Genomic DNA, 20,052 nt, shown 5'->3' with positions numbered 1-20,052 from the left:
GGGCGCCAGGGACTCTTCCAGGCCGGCTGGTCCGCGGTCCCCGGACGGGCGGAAGGGAAGGGGCTGGGCCGCTCGGGATTGTAGCCTCTGCTTGTCCCTCGTGCAGGCGGAGTTGCGGGCAGAGGCTCCATGTTGGGAAGCGGCGTCTCTCGTCTTCGTTAGCGGGAATCGGGGCGCCGCGGGCAGAGCCGGCGGGGGCCGGGCCCTGAGTGAAGATGGAGGCCCCTCTGCGGCCTGGGGCCGACATCCTGAGGCGTAACCCGCAGCAGGACTACGAGCTCGTTCAGAGGGTCGGCAGCGGCACCTACGGGGACGTCTATAAGGTGAGGCAGGCCGGACTCTTTTCCTGCGGTCAGCTGGCTTCCTGGAATCGGCCACTTTCTGGGGAGTATGAGGAGGGGGCAGGATGCTTTTATTGTTGCATTTTGGAGATGCCGCGGCCGTGGTTCCGTGTCCTCGGTTTCAGGGCACCTTCTATTCACTGCTTGCTCTAATCGCTCCAACAAGCAGAACTAATCACACCTTTGCAAACTACCTTTGTACTTTTTTTGTGGTATATAGGCTTTTTTCATGCTTATTTATGGTATCCAGGGGAGTTCGAATCTGCTTACGGAGTTGCACTTGAAAATGTTCTTGTCTTAGCATGGAAAAATGCTTCCTGGAAGTCGGGAGACAAGAAAGTATATTGACATTCCGACATTTGCATAAGAAAACTTTTGGATGGATAATCGTGGTTTAAAAAGTCCTGTGAAATCCTTCCTCTCAGTTTTATCTGCAAGCAGTCTAAAAAGTGGCTTGGGCATAAACATTATCATATGTAGAACAATGCTTTTCCCAGCACAAGTTTCATTATTTGTATCAGGTGATTCCTTTTTCTACTTTAGCAGTTCCTCTCTTTGGAATTTATAACATCCCATGACCAAGAGTGGTTAAGAGCTGCTGTCCTTTTAATTGTACTTGTTTGCTTTATTTGGAAGGAAAGATGAGGATGTTACTCTCAATTTGAGATTTGAAAAAACATACAGAGAAGCAAACCCAGTTCCCTAAGTTCACTGAGTTCTTGAAGGATCAAGATTAAAGAGATTGTTTCAGATTGTCTATGCTTTTTGTTTTCTGTTTCAAAAAGGGATCTCTACTGCAACTCATGTGGATATATTGAGGGAAATTTTCTTGGATTTGGAACAGCTTTGTTTATTGGATTTAATCATGTTATGTATGCCATTATTCCAAGTAACACTCCTGCTTGTACTTGAAACTGGCCTTGTGTTATATGGTTAATTAACCAGTAGAATCCTCTGGGGGTATGTTGTTTTGCACAGGTGGTAATATGGAAGAAAATCATCCTTTCTTCCTAACTTCTGTTTTTGTTAATATCCTCCCTATTAATAGTAACAATTTGAGGTTGTGTTAAGAAGCTCTAACACTTTGATTCTGTTGAGATGAAAAGTAAAGGGTAGGATTTTTATTTAAACAAGCATTTGCATCTTCTGTACTAGGTACTGTTCTGTATGGGATGTTGAATTGAAAGGAAGGCTCCAGCTTTTGCCTTGTGAATAATTTTAATTCAAAGTGGATAATTATAATAGAATCCAGAATCCTCTTTATATAGAATTAGATATATAATATATAATAAACAAGTTAACTCTTGTTTATTCATGAATTAGCCATTTTGTGGAATGATCTTTAAAAACTTGAAATTCCTATTTGCTTTCTCAGTCCCGCTTTTTAGTCATCTTCTTTTTATGATTCACTATGTATTACTAGTTAATGTTAATCATACAGTTGTTCATCATCAATTCAGTTCATGTTAATAATACAGTAATCTGAATTCCAGTTCCTGTATATTTTCTCTCCTTCCTACTATAAGAACATTTAAAGTGTTCCCCACAGAAATCCCAAGACTTTTACCATTTTTCTTTATAAATATAACAACTAAAGCAGTTATCTGGAGTGGGGTTTTATTCTTGCCAGGGAAAGCAAAAGGTTATATTAAAGGGGCAGCTAAGATTACTTTTTACCCTGGTGCCTCCCTGCCCTATCTCTCTTCTACAGTTCCTAAACAGAGGATCAAAGACAGAATATTTATCATACAGCACCTTCAACCTCCCACCTCACATATGATCCCCTTCTCTCATATTCATGCTCCCTCATTTTGTGTGTATATTCATTCCACAGCAAGCCAGTTGCTGATTCCTAAACATCCTCAAAATCCTGGTTCCTTGTCTTTTGTTTTCCTTTGTTCTAATTACCCGGGATCACCTCCCTCCTAAATTTCCAACTGTTATTATCCTAACTGTCCAGGAAAGCCTTACTCCAGTGCTCTTCCAGGAGGCCCTAGATAGACCTTCCCCACTATCTCTCTGGCCTCATTTATTACTCTTCCCCCTCCTTCATTGTCTTCTAGCAACACCAGCCTGCTTGCTCTTTCTTAAACAGAATGTACATCTTCCTACCTTTTGGCCTTTGTTCTGGCTATCCCTGCTGCTCAGAATGGCTTTCCTCAGGCAGCCACATGGCTTGCTCCCTTCCCTCCCTGCTTTTATACCCTTTCAATCTTTTTTTCCTACTTCTTTTCCCTTTGCACTTACTACTCTAATGGTTTACTTATTTTTTCCTTGTTTGTTATCTATCTCAATCCACGAACATACTCCCCGAGGGCAGGAATTTTATCTGTTTTACTCACTGCTCTGTCTCTAATAGTACCTAGAATTGTGCCTGGCACAGAACTGATGAATGAATGACTATCAGTAATTCTGTCCCCTACTTCTTTGGGCGTATGCTTTTAACATCACAACACTAAGTTAACATTCAATACTCTATATAATATATTCTTGTAATGCCGATTATATCCTGCATACGTATTTTTATTACAAATTTCAATTACTTGAGTTCCCTAGGAAAAATATTTCTGGAAAACTATTTCATAGCATATCCATTGTCAATATTTTAAAACCTACAGAATTTTAAGTCTGTGTATTTACTCCTTAATATGCCTAAAAACATGTAACATTCAAACTGTAGCATTGAAGTTTTTAACTCAGAGCACTTAATTTATTATTTATTACTGTGTTTAGGATGAGCTGAAAATCCTAGGAAGTTTTAGAAGAATTTCAGTCTGTGATGTAAACTAGCAAAATAATTACAGTGAAGCACTGGAAGTGCAGAGTCTTAAACCACTGGACCTCCAGGAAAGTTCTTTATTTCTTTTTCTATCTTATGGACCTGGAGCTTTGAAAGTACCACAGCTTTGAGATTTTTTGGTGAATTATTTTTGTTATTCAGAGGCACAGATCGCCTCTGAAGCTCCTGTCTTTTTTGAGAATCCCCAGGAGGGCAGAACTCAAACTGGCTATTCCTGGGTTGAAAGAAGACTATTACAAAGATTATTTTAAATAAATGGGTTAGATTATTGAAGGTGAAAGCAGGAAATAGTGGAGGGGAAAGAAACACAAGGAGAAAAGAAATGTAGTGGAAGATGTATGAGAGATTAAATTTCAAGTAAGCAAATTTTATTTATAATTAACATTAATTTTAAAATCTTCCAACAGAAGGAGGAAGCCTGGAGAGATAGTGTCTCTGCTACCTTCTGTCCATAGTGATCTAGACAATTGTCATGATACAGTTTACAACTAACAGTACAAGTCATTTGGGTAGGTTGCCTTTATCCAAATATTTCTATGAAAGTTGTTCCCAATCTAGGTTCCAGAGAAATGTTAGTAATCTTTTTTATGGGTTATAAATTTAGAGTGGGTTGATCTCATGTATTCTTTTCTAACCTGTATTGCTTTTTCTGATTGATTATAAAAGTGTGATATATTTAGCTCCAGGAGGACAGGAACAAATGTCTTCTGCTCATTACTGTACAGTAGCAGATAGACAGATGCTCAATAAATATTTGTTGAATGATATTAGTTGTATAAAGTAACCAGAGATAAGTACTGTTGATAATTTAATATCAATAGTTTATTTCAGGCATTTTTCCTAAAAGTTTTCAAACCAATATGTTTTAAACATGGCTTTTATAAAATTGATATCATGATGTATTCTTTTTTCTACTTGATTGGAATGGCCAGCATTTTCCCTGATCTTTAAATTGTTGTTGTTATTTAACCACCAAGTTGTGTCCCACACTTTTGCAACCCCATGGACTGTAGACCACCAGGCTCCTCTGTGCATGGGATTTCCCAGGCAAGAATGCTGGACTGAGTTGCCATTTCCTTCTCCAGGGGATCTTCCCAACCCAGGGATTGAAATCACATCTCCTGCATTGACAGGTGGGCTAAATGAGTCCTGGCTTTTAAATAGTCTTCAAAAATACCCATTTAAAAGATCCATGTAACAAATCATTTAGTTAATGATTCTAAGTTTCGCATTGTTGTTTTTAATTTTTACAACTTAAAATAATGTTATAATTTGTGTAGAAATCTTTGTCACATAGTCTTATTACTTCTTTGTGTTTTCTGGGTGCTGGATGAACTGGGTCCGCTGTAATGAATCCCTCTTTTACATATACCCTCCCTCTCTCTTCCCCAAGCCAGAAGTCACAATTCTAGAGTGACTTTAGATACTTTAAAGCTTACCCCAGGATCTCATTTTATAAAAACAAAGCTTGATACATCACAACCCTTCTGTAGATATTCATTTATTCAAGAAATATTTCTTTCTGTTTATTTAGAAAATATTTGTTTTTTGTTTTTTTTTTCTGTTGAGTGCCAACTGTATGGTATGGTATGGTATGGGGATGCACACATGAAAAAGTACCCTATCAACAGGAACGCATAATTTAGTCAGGAAAGCAGACATGTAAGCAGTCGTAATTTGGTAAATGCCAGAATAGAAGTTAAGTTGGAGAAATGCTCAACTTTTTTTTTTTCCTGTGGGGACTAGGGAAAGGAGAAGAGGATAGAGAGCTATGATGCGAACCAGGGAAGATTAAAAAGAGTGGGGACGTTAACTGGATTTTAAAAGAATTCAGGGTGATTTCTAGGTGAACAAATGGGAAAGAAATTGTAGGCTGTGGAAACAGTGTGTGCAAATACCTAGTGGCTTGAAAAACCATGATAAATCTTGAGGGATCTGCATCTGATTTCCAAGTTTGGTTGGACCAAACCTGGCAGAGACTCCATAGATGGGGAGTACAAGCTATTTACTGGCAGACAGGGCTTCCCTGGTGGCTCAGATGCTAAAGTGTCTGCCTGCAATGTGGAACACCTGGGTTTGATCTCTGGGTCGGGAAGATCCCCTGGAGAAGGAAATGGCAACCCACTCTAGTACTTGCCTGGAAAATTACATGGATGGAGAAGCCTGGTAGGCTCAGTCCATGGGGTCGCAAAGAGTTGACTGAATGACTTCACTCAGTCATTCACTGGCAGACAAGGACCAGATAATGGACCTTGTATGTCATAGCAAAGAATTTGGACTTCTTCCTGTAAACTGAAGAAACACTTGAGGAGGGAAACTCTCATAGTGTAGAGGCTGGATTAGACAAAGTTTCTGAAAGTATAGAGACCAGTTACTGAATAATCCAGATTAAAGTTTATGCAAGCTGAAATTTAGGCACTGGTATTAGAGATGAAAGGAAATGATAGATTTGCATTGTATTTAGATGATCAAAATTACCTGGTGATCAGTGAGGGAAAAACAGGTAGCCAGTCACATTTAGAATTTCTGCTTGGATGACTCTATTGGTATCACCAACAAAATTAGGAAATACCAGATTTGTGGGTTCTGGATCTTGTGTTTGGTTTTGGATGTATGACGGTACATAGTGATTATGTCCAACAGATGGTAGAAAATGCAGCTCTGGCCTTAAGAGAGCTGAATCAGGGATACAGGTTTGGGAGTCACTGTCACTTTATGGGATGGTACCTGTGTAGTACAGGTGAGTTTATCTAGAAGAGTACATTTGTAAGAGAGCTGAGGAAAGGCAGTAGTCTTAGAATTAGAAGAAAAATAATACGTTGAAGGTGTCTGAGAAGAAACAAAAAGTTATGAGAAAGTTCTTTGCATAGAAATCAAGGAGTTTCAAGAATTCATCTCTATCATCCTGAGTCTATTCTTGTTTCCTTCAGCTCTAATTGCGATAAGGCAAATGTTTTCATCTTCCAGAAAATTTAAATCTGAGGTTTTGTGTCATTTCTTTTTATTCTCCTTGTCCACAGATTAAAGTTTTAGAATAATATGGCTTTTAAGGACTGTCTCTCCTGACACTGAATTTCCTTCCATTCTTTATATGCACTCTACTCTGTCCATCAGTTTTTGCAGGTACTATTTCCTTTTCCTAAAACATCCTTCCTCTTGTCTTTCATCTCTCTATCTTCTACTGTTTGCGTTTCTCTTTAAACATTGCATTTCAGGGAGGCCTTTTCTGTCCCTTAGATAAAGTCATATCTGTCTGCGGTAACTTCTTAAATAATACTTACATTTGTCACTCATCTTTGTTGCTGTCAGCGTTCCTCTTCTGCTCAAAGTGCAAGTCTAGAAATTGTGTTTACCACTGAATCAGCTAACCTGACATAGTGCTTAACATATATGTAAGTGCTCAATAAAAATGTTTTGAAGGTGTGAGTGACATAGTGGTCATTTGAGTAAGGAATCAAAAAGGTTCATTCAGAGCGGAAGAGTTGAGATGTGAATGGTCAGTAAGGAAGTAGGGGGATGTAGAACACTTTTTGAAGCAGCTTAGCTATGAAGGGAAAAGGAAATGAGATGCAGATGTTTCTTCCACTGTTTCTGTTTTTTTTTTTTTTTTTTCTTCCATTGAGTCTGATTACAGTTTTTCAGTTATTATTCTTTAAACTTCTCTTATCACCCAATTGACCCAGGAGTGTTGTGAGTTTAGAGAAGGAATTTGACTAAGAAGGCAGTCAAGACAGAATTTGGGAGGAATTGAAAATTTAGAAAGATTACATGCGAAAACTTAGGTTGGAATTGTTGGGGATCAAAAGGTAGGGGAAATTTTTAAACCTCCTTCTCTACCTTTCTTTTTCCTTCCTCTTTTCTTCTCTTCTCTGAAATAGAGTCTCCCTTGATTTCCAGTCCCAGTTGTTCCCTATGGGTATGGTAGGATGAGGCACACTGATGAATGGGGAGCTAGAATGGAGCCGGGAAATGACAGGGTGGAAAAGGGTAAAGATTCAACCGGTGTTTATAGAGGGCCTCTTATGTGCCAGACACTGTTCTGGGGTCTTGGAATATACCAGTGAGCAGTGCAGACAAAGATTCTTGCCCTCATGGAAGTTACATTGTAGGGGAAAGAGAGAGTGAATAAACAATAAGCATAATAAATAAGTTGTATGGGATGTGAGAAGGTGGCTAAAGATGTGGAAAGAAGAAAAAGCTGAACAAGTTAAGGGGTTCAGGGTTGCCAGGGTGAGATCAGGAAGGTAGGTTGAGAAATGATATTAGGATGAGCATTGTGGGCCACATTGAGAAGGTTCAGTTCAGTTCAGTTCAGTCGCTCAGTCGTGTCTGACTCTTTGTGACCCCATGAATTGCAGCACGCCAGGCCTCCCTGTCCATCACCAACTCCCGGAGTTCACTCAAACTCACGTCCATCCAGTCAGTGATGCCATCCAGCCATCTCATCCTCTGTCGTCTCCTTCTCCTCCTGCCCCCAATCCCTCCCAGCATCAGAGTCTTTTCCAATGAGTCAACTCTTCGCATGAGGTGGCCAAAGTACTGGAGTTTCAGCTTTAGCATCATTCCTTCCAAAGAATACCCAGGACCGATCTCCTTTAGAATGGACTGGTTGGATCTCCTTGCGGTCCAAGGGACTCTCAAGAGTCTTCTCCAACACCACAGTTCAAGAGCATCAATTCTATGGTGCTCAGCTTTCTTCACAGTTCAACTCTCACATCCATATATGACCACTGGCAAAACCATAGCCTTGACTAGATGGACCTTTGTTGGCAAAGTAATGTCTCTGCTTTTGAATATGCTATCTAGGTTGGTCATAACTTTCCTTCCAAGGAGTAAGCGTCTTTTAATTTCATGGCCGCAATCACAAGGTTAGGTTTGAGTAAAAGACTTTAGGTAAATAAGAAGTTGGCCAAGCTGATATCTGGGTAATCAGAGGAAGCCTTAAATATCTCTCTATCTTACTGAATCACCTAACCCTATCTCCACAGCTAAACTGTAAGCTTAGTGTTAGGAGTTAGAACTGAGACACCATCATTGCCATCATTGCATCTCATTGGCGGGTGCAGGAATACAAGTCATTGAGATTTTAATTAAGTTCAGCAGTTGTATATAACTTACCCATTTCTTATCTTCCCTGGTCATTTTTTAATGCGTGATTTTGAAAATAAAAGATGTGTGTCTGCTCCTACTATCTTTCCCCACTGGTGTTCTCTAATCTTTAAATGCTAATAAAATAGACATGGCTAATGGCTCCAAATCTGAAGGTGATAGAGGATGGACATATTAGTATATTCTGCCTGTTATTTCTTTGACATTTGCTATCAAAACACTCACTTAAAAAAAAAAAAAAAAACTAACAGTACATGTGAATATACTATCCTTTCTGTAACCTGGTAATCTGACATAAGAGATTGTTGGGTTGTTATGTTAGGGTGAGAGAGATTGAATAACTTGCAAAAATAGGTAACAGCAGGAAATGAGAATCTATTTAAAATGATGTTTTTTATTAAGCTAGTGGATATCTTATTAAAAGTTATTTAATTTGATGTTATTTTAAATACTGTGTAAGGTTACTATTAAAATAACATGTTTTATTCAGATGAAGTGTTCTATTATGGATGTTTACTGTTTTGTAAATCATTTAGTTAAACTCTTTATTTTGTATTTATTTTTCTTACTGTGTAGAAGTAGATTTATGTTACGACTGCCTAAAAAAGATCATGGTTCTGATGGTGGATCTGAAGGTTAGGATCATGGTTAGAGGCAAATGATGTTAAAATTCCTTTCTACTTTCATAGAAATGTTGCAAAAACAATAAAAGTCTTTAAAATACTTTCAACATTGTGAAAATAGACATAAAACAGTGCTATCAGTGGTGCAGTTATATAAATTTCAGTTCCAAAATTAACATTTAGATAGAGCCTAAGCCTTAGGCTTATAATGCATCTAGTGTTCTTATTATTTTTATTTCATAGGTTCAGTATTTTCATTTTAACCATCATTTCCAGTGTTTTTGATGAAGACAAATGTGATAGAATATAGATCAACTTAGTAGTAGATTCTTAGTGCAAAGAAATAGAGGAAAACAATAGAATGGGAAAGACTAGAGATCTCTTCAAGAAAATTAGAAATTCCAAGGGAACATTTCATGCAAAGGTGGGCTCAATAAAGGACAGAAATGGTATGGACCTAACAGAAGCAGAAGATGTTAAAAAGAGGTGGCAAGAATACACAGAACTATACAAAAAAGATCTTAACGACCCAGATAATCACAATGGTGTGATCTCTCACCTATAGCCAGACATCCTGGAATGCAAGGTCAAGTGGGCCTTAGAAAGCATCACTATGAACAAAGCTAGTGGAAGTGACGGAATTCCAGTTGAGCTATTTCAAATCCTGAAAGATGATGCTGTGAAAGTGCTGCACTCAATGTGCCAGCAAATCTGGAAAACTCAGCAGTGGCCACAGGACTGAAAAAGGTCAATTTTTATTCCAATCCCAAAGAAAGGCAATGCCAAAGAATGCTCAAACTACTACACAATTGCACTCATCTCACACACTAGCAAAGTAATGCTCAAAATTCTCCAAGCCAAGACTCAACAGTACATGAACTGTGAACTTCCAGATGTTCAAGCTGAATTTAAAAAAAGGCAGAGGAACCAGAGGTCAAACTGCCAGCATCTGTTGGATTATAGAAAAGGCAAGAGAATTCCAAAAAAACATGTATTTCTGCTTTATTGACTATGCCAAAGCTTTTGACTGTGTGGATCACCACAAACTGTGGAAAATTCTGAAATAGATGGAAATACCAGACCACCTGACCTGCCTGAGAAATCTGTAGGCAGGTCAGGAAGCAACACTTAGAAATGGACAAGAAACAACAGACTGGTTCCAAAGAGGGAAAGGAGTACATCAAGGCTGTATACTGTCACCCTGCTTATTTAACTTATATGCAGAGTACATCATGAGAAACGCTGGACTGGAAGAAGCACAAGCTGGAATCAAGATTGCCGGGCCTCAGATATGCAGATGACACTACCCTTATGGCAGAAAGTGAAGAAGAACTAAAGAGCCTCTTGATGAAAGTGAAAGAGGAGAATGAAAAAGTTGGCTTAAAGCTCAACATTCAGAAAACAAATATCATGGCATCTGGTCCCATCACTTCATGGCAAATAAATGGGGAAACAGTGACAGACTTTATTTTTCTGGGCTCCAAAATCACTGCAGATGGTGACTGCAGCCATGAAATTAAAAGATGCTGATCCTTGACAGAAAAGTTACGACCAACCCAGACCTCATATAAAAAGCAGAGACATTACTTTGCCAACAAAGGTGTGTCTAGTCAAGGCTATGGTTTTTCCAGTAGTCATGTATGGATGTGAGAGTTGGACTGTGAAGAAAGCTGAGTGCCAAAGAATTGATGCTTTTGAACTGTGGTGTTGGAGAAGACTCTTGAGAGTCCCTTGCACTGCAAGGAGTTCCAACCAGTCCATCCTAAAGGAGATCAGTCCTAAATATTCATTGGAAGGACTGACATTGAAGCTGAAACTCCAATACTTTGGCCACCTGATGCAAAGAACTGACTCATTTGCAAAGACTCTGATGCTGGGAAAGATTGAAGGTTGGAGGAGAAGGGGATGAGGGAGGATGAGGTGGTTGGATGGCATCACCGACTCGATGGACATGAATTTGAGTAAACTCTGGAGTTGGTGATGGACAGGGAAGCCTAGCGTGCTACAGTCCATCGGGTTGCAAGGAGTCATACATGACTGAGCAACTGAACTGAACTGATTTTACTTTTGCTTTCAGAATTTATATAAGTTTCACTCTAAGCTTTAAATTGTGGCCTCAGATCAAATATGTAGGAAGAGAAACGTGATATTTATTAACTTATTAACAACTGATACTTTTGTTTTTCAGGGCTTTGTTTTCAATTTGGGAATTTAGTTATAGATCAGATCAATTGGAGCAATCACTTTCACTTGGCTGCATTGGACTACTTTTGAGTATTTGACATGTTTGAATGTCATTAGGAGGCTGTTGCTTTTCAATTATGTGAAGTACTAATTATGTTTGAGAATGTAGATAACTCTTTGAAAAAGGCAAGATGAATTTAGGTCTAATATAACTCTACTTCTGTTAAAGGTCATAATCTCCCACTGAGATTTTGAAAGGATGATGTGGGAAGCCGGCTGATAGCCCAGTCTATCCTTGGAGGTGTTTGGGCCCATGACTCATACTGGCCCCCACCTTCTAACATTTTTATAAAAATAAAATTGGGTTAAAATGACTAAGAGTGACTAATGTTTGTTTAGCTCTTTCAAAATCAGTATATTACTTGTTCCTCACAATAGTCCTGTGAGATAGGTGGGACAGATGTATTGTCATCTCTGATTTACCCAAGAAGAAACTTACTTTTTGCTCTAGGTGTTACAGTTAATAGGTGGCACTGTGAGGACGTGAATCCGGATCTTCTGACTCCGTATTTCTGTTCTTTTTACTAAAGCAAACTGCCTCAGGACTACATCTTTAAATTCATTGCTGTATACATAGCCCTTAACACATTGCCCAGCATGTAAAAAGCTCTAAACAAATTATGGGCAGATGGTCAGATGAGACTTGGCAGCCTTATATCTCTGCTAAGAGGTGAGAGACTTTTTGGATTGAATATGCATATAAACTTCAGGTCTCAACATCAACTTTCAGAAGTACTTTTTTCTGGTAACCCACCTGGTCATTACTCTTACCCTTAAATTTTCCAAATTGGAGCTCAGGCTTGGTTTGCTTTTACTGTGGAGATTAACTTAGCTCATAGCCATCCTACATATTAATAAGTAAAAGAGAAACTATTCTTGTTCTTGGTTGTTAGACAACCTTCCTGATGTGCCTTCTCTTGTGCTCATTTTTTTGGAAACTTAGACTTATTGTTACCTGGATTAACTGGGTCCCATAGACTAGATTTGGTAAGCTAAGTTAAATAAAATGCTAATTATTTCATGCAGTAGAATAGCCTGCCTTTTGTAGCATTAGCTAGTTACTTCTAGTTGCCTCTAATTTAAGTCATATCCCGAGAAGGATATCTTGTAAACCAATGTGTTACCTCTTACATACATGCATCCTCTTTTTTAGGTGCCTTGTGCCTTTTTGCCCCCTCCCTTCTTTTTTTAACCCTGCCCCTTAGCAGTATCAGGAGGAATCCAATGTGGGCATGACAATATATTTTAATAGACAGAACTTGCAATAAATTATTAACAACTTTTGCATTTTAAGCTTTTTGGCTCCTAAATGTAATAGACAATGGAGATGCTTGGGTTCCCTATAATTTTTTTTTCCCCAGGAATAATTTCCTATTCATTCTGTAGATTCATGGGTAGGACTTGCCCTCCTGTTTGCCTCTTTCTTCCTTGCCTCAGAATTGATAGCCTTCTTTCCTACATTTTTCAAAAAATACATTTTAAGTAATAGGTGTTTATTTTAGAAAACTGCGATATTGGAATAAATGAAAAATTACATGTACTTCTTTTACTGAAAGATGAAAATTTTTATATATCTTTTAAAACTTTTAAAAAGTCATATTAAGGACACATTACGTAAATCAGGGCTTCACAGGTGGTTCAGTGGGTAAAGAATCCGCCTTCATCGCAGAGAGACAGACATAACACGAATTCTATCCCCAAATTTGGTAGATCCCCTGGAGGTGGGCATGGCAACCCCTTCTCCTGCCCTCAGTGTGCTTGCCTGGAGATCCCATGGTCAGAGGAGCCTTGTGGGCTATAGTCTACAGAGTCACAAAGAGTCGGACATAGCGACTGAGACACTCCCATACACATACATCTCAATATGTATTATATGTAAACACATTATATATAGAATATTATGTGGACTATATATTTGATAATGTACTTTTTCATTTAACAGTGTGTCACAACTTTTCATGTAACTATACACATTTAATATTTGTATTATTTCCTTGTATCTGTACAATGTTTAATTCATTATTGCTGAACAAGTAAATCATCTCCAGTGTTTCCTTATTAAGCATACTGTGATCCATACCCTTGAACAAATTCTTTTCGCATATCCTTAATTATTTCTTTAAGTAAATGTCTAGAAATAAGTTTTCTGATTTATGTTAAGCTTTTAGTGAATTTGACCAATTATTTCCCCCCAAAGTTTCACCCACTAACAGTGATTAAGTATTTATATATTAAGTATTTATATATTCCCTACCTCTTTTTTACTATTAATAATTAATGTATTTCTGCCACCTTATTCTACACTTATATTTTTATGTTTCTTTTTTGCCTGCCTTTTAAAATCTTAAGCCCTTTTCTCCCTTTTCCTTTGCCACTAAGGCCTCCTTAATGACAAAGGATACTTAATTCAGTTTAAACAATCCTCTAGATAAAAATAAAGGATAAAATCCTCCCTTTGATAAAATCAGTCTGTATTAGGAAAGGACTTCTTTTCAGACACAAGTAAGTATCCTGACAGACTAAGGCTCTAGTGTATCCTGAGATAAAAGTCATTTGGACAGATTTGGGGTCACCCTAACAGTCAGGCCTTAGACTCTGAATATGTCTGCCTGGTAGTGCGGCGAAGCCTGCAATACAGCCTCCTTCAGCAGAGAGGGAGCACCTGTCTAGATTTGGAAGGCAGCTTGGAAATAACTTACTCAACAAAAATTAAGGAATTTGGGAGCTGGCAGGAACCTCTTACACAGTACATATGTCCCTTACCCTGTCCTTTTTATGGGATCGTTTAACATTTAAATAGTAAAGACATGCTATTTTTAGAAGCAGTTGGTTCCTACTTAAGTACTATAAAAAACTTTCCTGTATGGATCTGAAATCTGTCCCATTGAAACTCAAAGCAAGCGGGTAAATCTTTAATTCTTTGCTATTACCCCACCAAATACTACCCTCATACCTAAAGTATACAATGCATAAGGGGAGCTGAGTGAATAAATGTTAAAATAATTAATCACTTATCTTTATATTAAATTTTCATCTGGCGAATATGCTATATAAGTGGCTCCCTTCTTTATGCTATTTTGTTCACATACATTTGATGATCTTATTGGAAGTGGTTTCCTTGAAATTTATGTAACTTATGTAGTCTACAGTATGTATTTATGACCTCCCTTTTTCCTAAAAAGATTTATAATAGAAGTAAAATGAAGCACTTTACTTTATTCTTGCCACAGGCTGAAGTACTGCATTGTGTTTTGAATACATCACTTTCAACATTTATTTTTGAATTAAAAAAAATCATACCTTTATAGAGATTTGAAGAAAGAATCTAAGTCACCTATACCATGACTTTTGTAATGAATCTAATATTTTAACTACTATCATTTTTGTTGGGCATCAAACTTTGAGTTCATGGTCAAAGCATATAGCAATCAAAATAGTGGTAATGGTCTGGAATCTGTATGTAGCATGTTGGGAACATTAGCATGTTTCATCCATAGATAGAAGGGAGTTTTTCTATTTCTATCTGAGCCATGTTAAAATTAGAACTAGGCCCCCTGACCTCCATAGGAACTCAACACATACTTACTGAATAAATCAATGAATCTAGATATCTGAAATTTTTCATAGGAGGAATAGAATAAACTGGCGTTATCTCACAGACCAAAACTGGGACCACTGAGGAGAGAGCACCAAATCCTCACCACTAGGGCACCAGGGAGACTGAAGAGAAATTAATAAGAACGCCGCAATTTTGCTTATCATAAAAAGCCTTTATACAACTAAATTTATTCTAAAGACGAATGTATCAAATTGACCAAGTGACTTCCACAGACTTTGAATTAGATGATTTCCAAAATTTCCTCCAAACTAAGATTCTCATAGAACAGTATCTCTAGAGTAGTTTTGTTTTTTTTTAACCTCCCTACCTACTTACTTATTTGTTTTTGTTGAGGAGTAATTGACTTACAAGTCTTCCCGAGTGGCTCAGTGGTAAAGGATCTGCCCACCAAGCAGGAGACAGGTTTGATCCCTGGACCCTGGAGATCCCTGGAGAAGGAAATGGCAACCCACACCAGTATTCTTGCCTGGCTGGGAAATCCTGTGAACAGAAGAGCCTGTCAAGCGGCTATAGTCCATGGGGTCACAATGAGTCAGATACGACTTAGAGACTGAACAGCAACAGCAACAACAATTGATTTACAATATTAGTTTCAGATGTACTGCAGAGTGATTCAGTATTTTTATACATTACAAAATGATCACAGCAGTAAGTCTAGTTATCTGTTGCCATACAAATTTATTACACACTATTATTGACTGTATTCCCTATGCTGTACTTTACATCGCTATGACTGACTTATTTTGTGACTGGAAGTTTATACCTTTTAATCTTCCTCGCTTTTTACTCCTCTCTCATCCCCCTCCCCTCTGGCAACCCACCAGTTTGATCTGCGAGTCTGTTTCTGTTTTGTTTTGTGCTTTAGATTCCACATATAGGAGAAATCAAAGTGTTTGTCTGACTTACCTCACTTAGCACAGTAACCACAAGATTATTTACATTGTTGCAAATGAGAAGAGTTCATTTTTTATGGCTAAGTAATATACTTGTGCATGTGTGTGCACATGTGTGTGCTTTTGTGTTGTGTGTGTGTGTATCTCCACTTGGGTTACTTTCATATCTTGGCTATTGTAAATAAATCTGCAGTGAATAGTGGCATGCAGTGTGTAAATTTTTGAGTCAGTGTTCTTGTTATCTTCACATAGATTCCCGTCAGTGATATTCCTTCGCCATGTGTCAGTTCTAGTCAATATTTCTGAATTTTTGAGAAACCGTCATACTGTTTTCCACAGTGGCTGCTCCGTCCCACGAGCAGTGCACGAGGGTTCCCTTTTTTGCACACCCTTGCCAGCTCTTTTTATTTGTTATCTGTTTGGTGATAGCTATTCTGACAGCTGTGACATTGTGGTTTTGATTTGCATTTCACTGATTAGTGGTGCTGAGTATTTTTTCATATCCATGTTGGCCATCTATATGTCTTTTGAACAAAAGTATTCGGGTCCTCTGCCCATTTTGAGGTTTGTTTTTTTTTAATCTTGAGTTGTATGAGCTGTTTATGTATTTTGGATGTTAACCTCTTGCTACTGCTGCTGCTAAGTTGCTTCAATCGTGTTCAACTCTGTGTGGCCCCATAGACGGCAGCCCACCAGGCTCCTCCGTCCCCGGGATTCTCCAGGCAAGAATACTGGAGTGGGTTGCCATTTCCTTCTCCAATTCACGAAAGTGAAAAGTGAAAGTGAAGTCGCTCAGTCCTGCCAGACTCTTAGCAACCCCGTGGACTGCAGCCTACCAAGGCTCCTCCATCCATGGGATTTTCCAGGCAAGAGTACTGGAGTGGGTTGCCATTGCCTTCTCCAGTTAACCTCTTATGGGATATATTATTTGCAAGTATATTTTCCTAGTCAGTAGGTAGCATTTTTGTCTTGTTGGTAGTTTCCTTTGCTGTACAAAAGCTTCTTAGTTTGATACAGTCTGCTTTTTTTTTTTTAATTTTTGATTTTCTCTTGCTTGAGAATATTAAAAAAAATATTGTTGAGATCAATGTCGAATAGTGTACTGCCTATGTTTTCTTCAGTGTTATGTTTTTAGGTCTTACATTTATATCTTTAATCCATTTTGAGTTTAAGATATATGTACATGGTGTGAGAAAGTAGTCTCGTGTGATTCTTTTGCATGTAGCTGTCCAGTTTTCTGAGCATCATTTCTTGAAGAGGCTGTCTTTTCCCAATTTGATATTCTTGCCTCCTTTGCAATAATTAACCATGTAAGTGTGGGTATCTCCACTCTCTATTTTATTCCATTGACCTATGTGCCAGTATCATACTGTTTTGATTACTGTAGTTTTATAATATAAATAAATCAGGAAGTGTGATACCCCCAGCTTTCTTCTACTTTATCAAGATTGTTTTAGTTATTTGGAGTGTTTTGTGCTTCCATATTGGAGAAGGCGATGGCACCCCACTCCAGTACTCTTGCCTGGAAAATCCCATGGGCGGAGGAGCCTGGTAGGCTGCGGTCCACGGGGTCGCGAAGAGTCCGACGCAACTGAGCGACTTCACTTTCACTTTTCACTTTCATGCGTTGGAGAAGGAAATGGCAACCCACTCCAGTGTTCTTGCCTGGAGAATCCCAGGGACGGGGAAGCCTGGTGGGCTGCCGTCTATGGGGTCACACAGAGTCGGACACAACTGAAGCAACTTAGCAGCAGCAGCAGCAGTGCTTCCATATATATTTCAGAATTATTTGTTCCGGTTCTGTGAAAAGTGCCATTGGTATTTTTATAAGGATTGCATTGAGTCTGTAGGTAGTATGATGATTTTATTTTGCAGCTTTACTGAATTCATTTATTAGTTTTAATAGTTTTTTGGTGGCATCTTAAGAATTTTCTCTATATATAATATTATGTCATCTACAAGTATTGATAGTTTTATGTTTCCTTTCCAATTTGGATTCCTTTTATTATTTTTGGTCTCTGATTGCTGTGGCTAGGACTTCCAAAACTGTGTTGAATATAAGTGGTAAGAATGGGCATCTTTGTCTTGTTCTTGATTTCACAGGAAATGCTTTCAGCTTTTCACTGTTAAGTATGATGTTCACTGTAGATTGGTCATATATGGCTTTTATTGTGCTGAGGTATGTTCCCTTTATATTCGCTTTGTTGTAGAGTCTTTATCATAAATGGATGTTGAACTTTGTAAAAAACTTTTTCTGTATCTCTTAAGATGATTATATGATTTTTATTCTTTAGTTTGTTCATGTGATATATCACACTGATCAATTTGAAGCTATTGAACCATCCTTTATCCCTGGGATAATATCATTTGTTTATAGTGTATAATCCTTTTAAAGTATTATTAAATTCAGTGTGCTCATATTTTGTTGAGGATTTTTGTATCTATGTTCATCAGTGATATTCTTTAATTTTCTTTTTTGTTGTTGTGTCTTTGTCTGGTTTTGGTATGAGGATGGTTCTGAACTCATAGAATCAGTTCAGAAGTATTCTTTCATTTTTTTTTTTTTTTTTTGAATAATTTGCAAAGGTTGGTGTTAACTCTTCTTTAAATACTTAGTAGAATTACTTTTTAAGCTGTCTGATCCTAGAATTTTGTTGGGGAAAATTTTATTACTGATTTAATTTCATTATTGGTAATTGATCTGCTGGTATTTTATGTTTCTTCCTGATTCAGTAAGAGTTTGTATGCTTCTAGGAATTTGTGCGTTTCTTCCGGGTAGTCCATTTTATTGGTGTATAATTGTTTGTAATATTCTCTTATGATCCTTGGATATATGTGGTGTCAGTTGTAACTTCTCTTTCTTTTCTGATTTTGTGTCTTTTTTTTTTTCTTCTTGATGAGTCTGGCTAAAGGTTTATCCGTTTTCTTCATATTTTCAAGGAACCAGCTCTTAGTTTTATTGATCTTTCACATTTAAAATTTTTTTTCTATTTCACTTATTTCTGCTCTCATTTTTATTATTTCTTTTCCTTTTCAAGCTTTTGGTTTGTTTGTTCTTATTTTTCTAGTTTCTTTAGGTGTATGGTTAGATGTTTGAGATTTTTCTTGTTTCCTGAGGTAGGCTTGTATCTGTATAAACTCTTTTTAGAATTACTTTTGTTGCATCCTGTAGATTTTGGATGGCTGTGTTTCCATTTTCATTTGTCTCCAGGTACTTTTTAAATTTCCTTTTTGGTTTCTTCAGTGGTTAGTAGCATATGAGAAGGCAATGGCACCCCACTCCAGTGTTCTTGCCTGGAGAATCCCAGGAACGGGGGAGCCTGGTGGGCTGCCGTCTATGGGGTCGCACAGAGTCAGACACGACTGAAGTGACTTAGCAGCAGCAGCATATTGTTTAGCCTCTATGTGTTTGTATTTTTTGCAGCTTTTTTCCGTTGTAGTTCATTTCTAATCTAATGTCATTGGAAAAGATGCTTGCTATGATTTCGTTCTTCATGACTGAGCAACTGAACTGAAGTTTATTGAGATGTGTCTTGTGCATCTAATCTATCCTGGAGAGTTTTGTTTCACTATCCTGTAAATGTCAGTCATATTTTAGGATTTCTGTTCTTGAATTTTTTTTCCTCTGTGTACTCTTCCTAGGTTATCTCATCTACTGGCCTGGATTCAGTATTGTTGATGATGCCCAGTCTGCCTCCAATCCATGTTAGTTCTTGAGCTTCAGGAGCTATTAAGTGGCTTACAGGATATTCCATATTATATGCAGTTAGTTTTCTATTGTTGTTGTTCAGTGGCTCAGTCATGTTTGACTCTGTGACCCCATGTACTGTAGCCAGGCTTCCCTGTCCTTCACTGTCTCCCAAAGTTTGCTCAAACTTATGTCCATAGAGTTGGTGATGCCATCCAACCATCTCACCCTCTGTCTCCCCCTTCTCCTCTTGCCCTTAATCTTTCCCAGCATCAGAGTCTTTTCCAATGAATTGGCTCATCTTTAGGAACCTGAAATATAAATATGTTTGTATCTGAGCCCCTCATCTGTGTTCCTTCACTGTCCTTCCCCTTCACCCATGAAATGTGTCCATCTTCTGTGTTTGTCATCTTAGTGAATGGAATCACAGTGTTTATTCACTTGTACAATCCAGAAAGTAAGAGTTATCCTCGACTTGCTGTTCCTTTGCATTTCACATTAAATAGTTTGCTGATTCCTAATGGAGACAAGCTGGAGTGGAGTATAGCAGAGGAGGTAGACAGAAGTTAATGAATTTGCTTTATATTTTTAAAATACCAGTGTTTTCTGAGTTATTGGATGTGAGGAATGTGAAGGAAAGAAATGAAGAATGACCTTGGGTTTTGTGCTTAAGCAACTGACTGGCTGCAGGAAATTGTATTTTACTTGGGAATTTGTGAGGATGAAAGTGTGGAG

At 38.0% G+C, this 20,052-nt stretch overlaps 1 protein-coding gene across 1 annotated transcript in view; it reads left to right on the top strand.

Annotated features, from left to right (window-relative positions):
- MAP4K5 (mitogen-activated protein kinase kinase kinase kinase 5) overlaps positions 1-20,052 on the top strand; it is a 122,764-nt gene that overhangs the window by 230 nt on the left and 102,482 nt on the right. The window contains exon 2 of the mRNA XM_055537596.1: positions 107-323. Within this exon, the coding sequence (XP_055393571.1) occupies positions 216-323 (108 nt within the window). The 5' untranslated portion in view covers positions 107-215. The remainder of the gene's footprint in view (positions 1-106; positions 324-20,052) is intronic.

This window comes from Bubalus kerabau, chromosome 10 (assembly GCF_029407905.1).
Source record: "Bubalus kerabau isolate K-KA32 ecotype Philippines breed swamp buffalo chromosome 10, PCC_UOA_SB_1v2, whole genome shotgun sequence".
Taxonomy (NCBI): domain Eukaryota; kingdom Metazoa; phylum Chordata; class Mammalia; order Artiodactyla; family Bovidae; genus Bubalus; species Bubalus kerabau.
The sequence above is the reverse complement of the archived record's forward strand: the minus strand, read 5'-3'. Positions and strand labels throughout refer to the sequence as shown.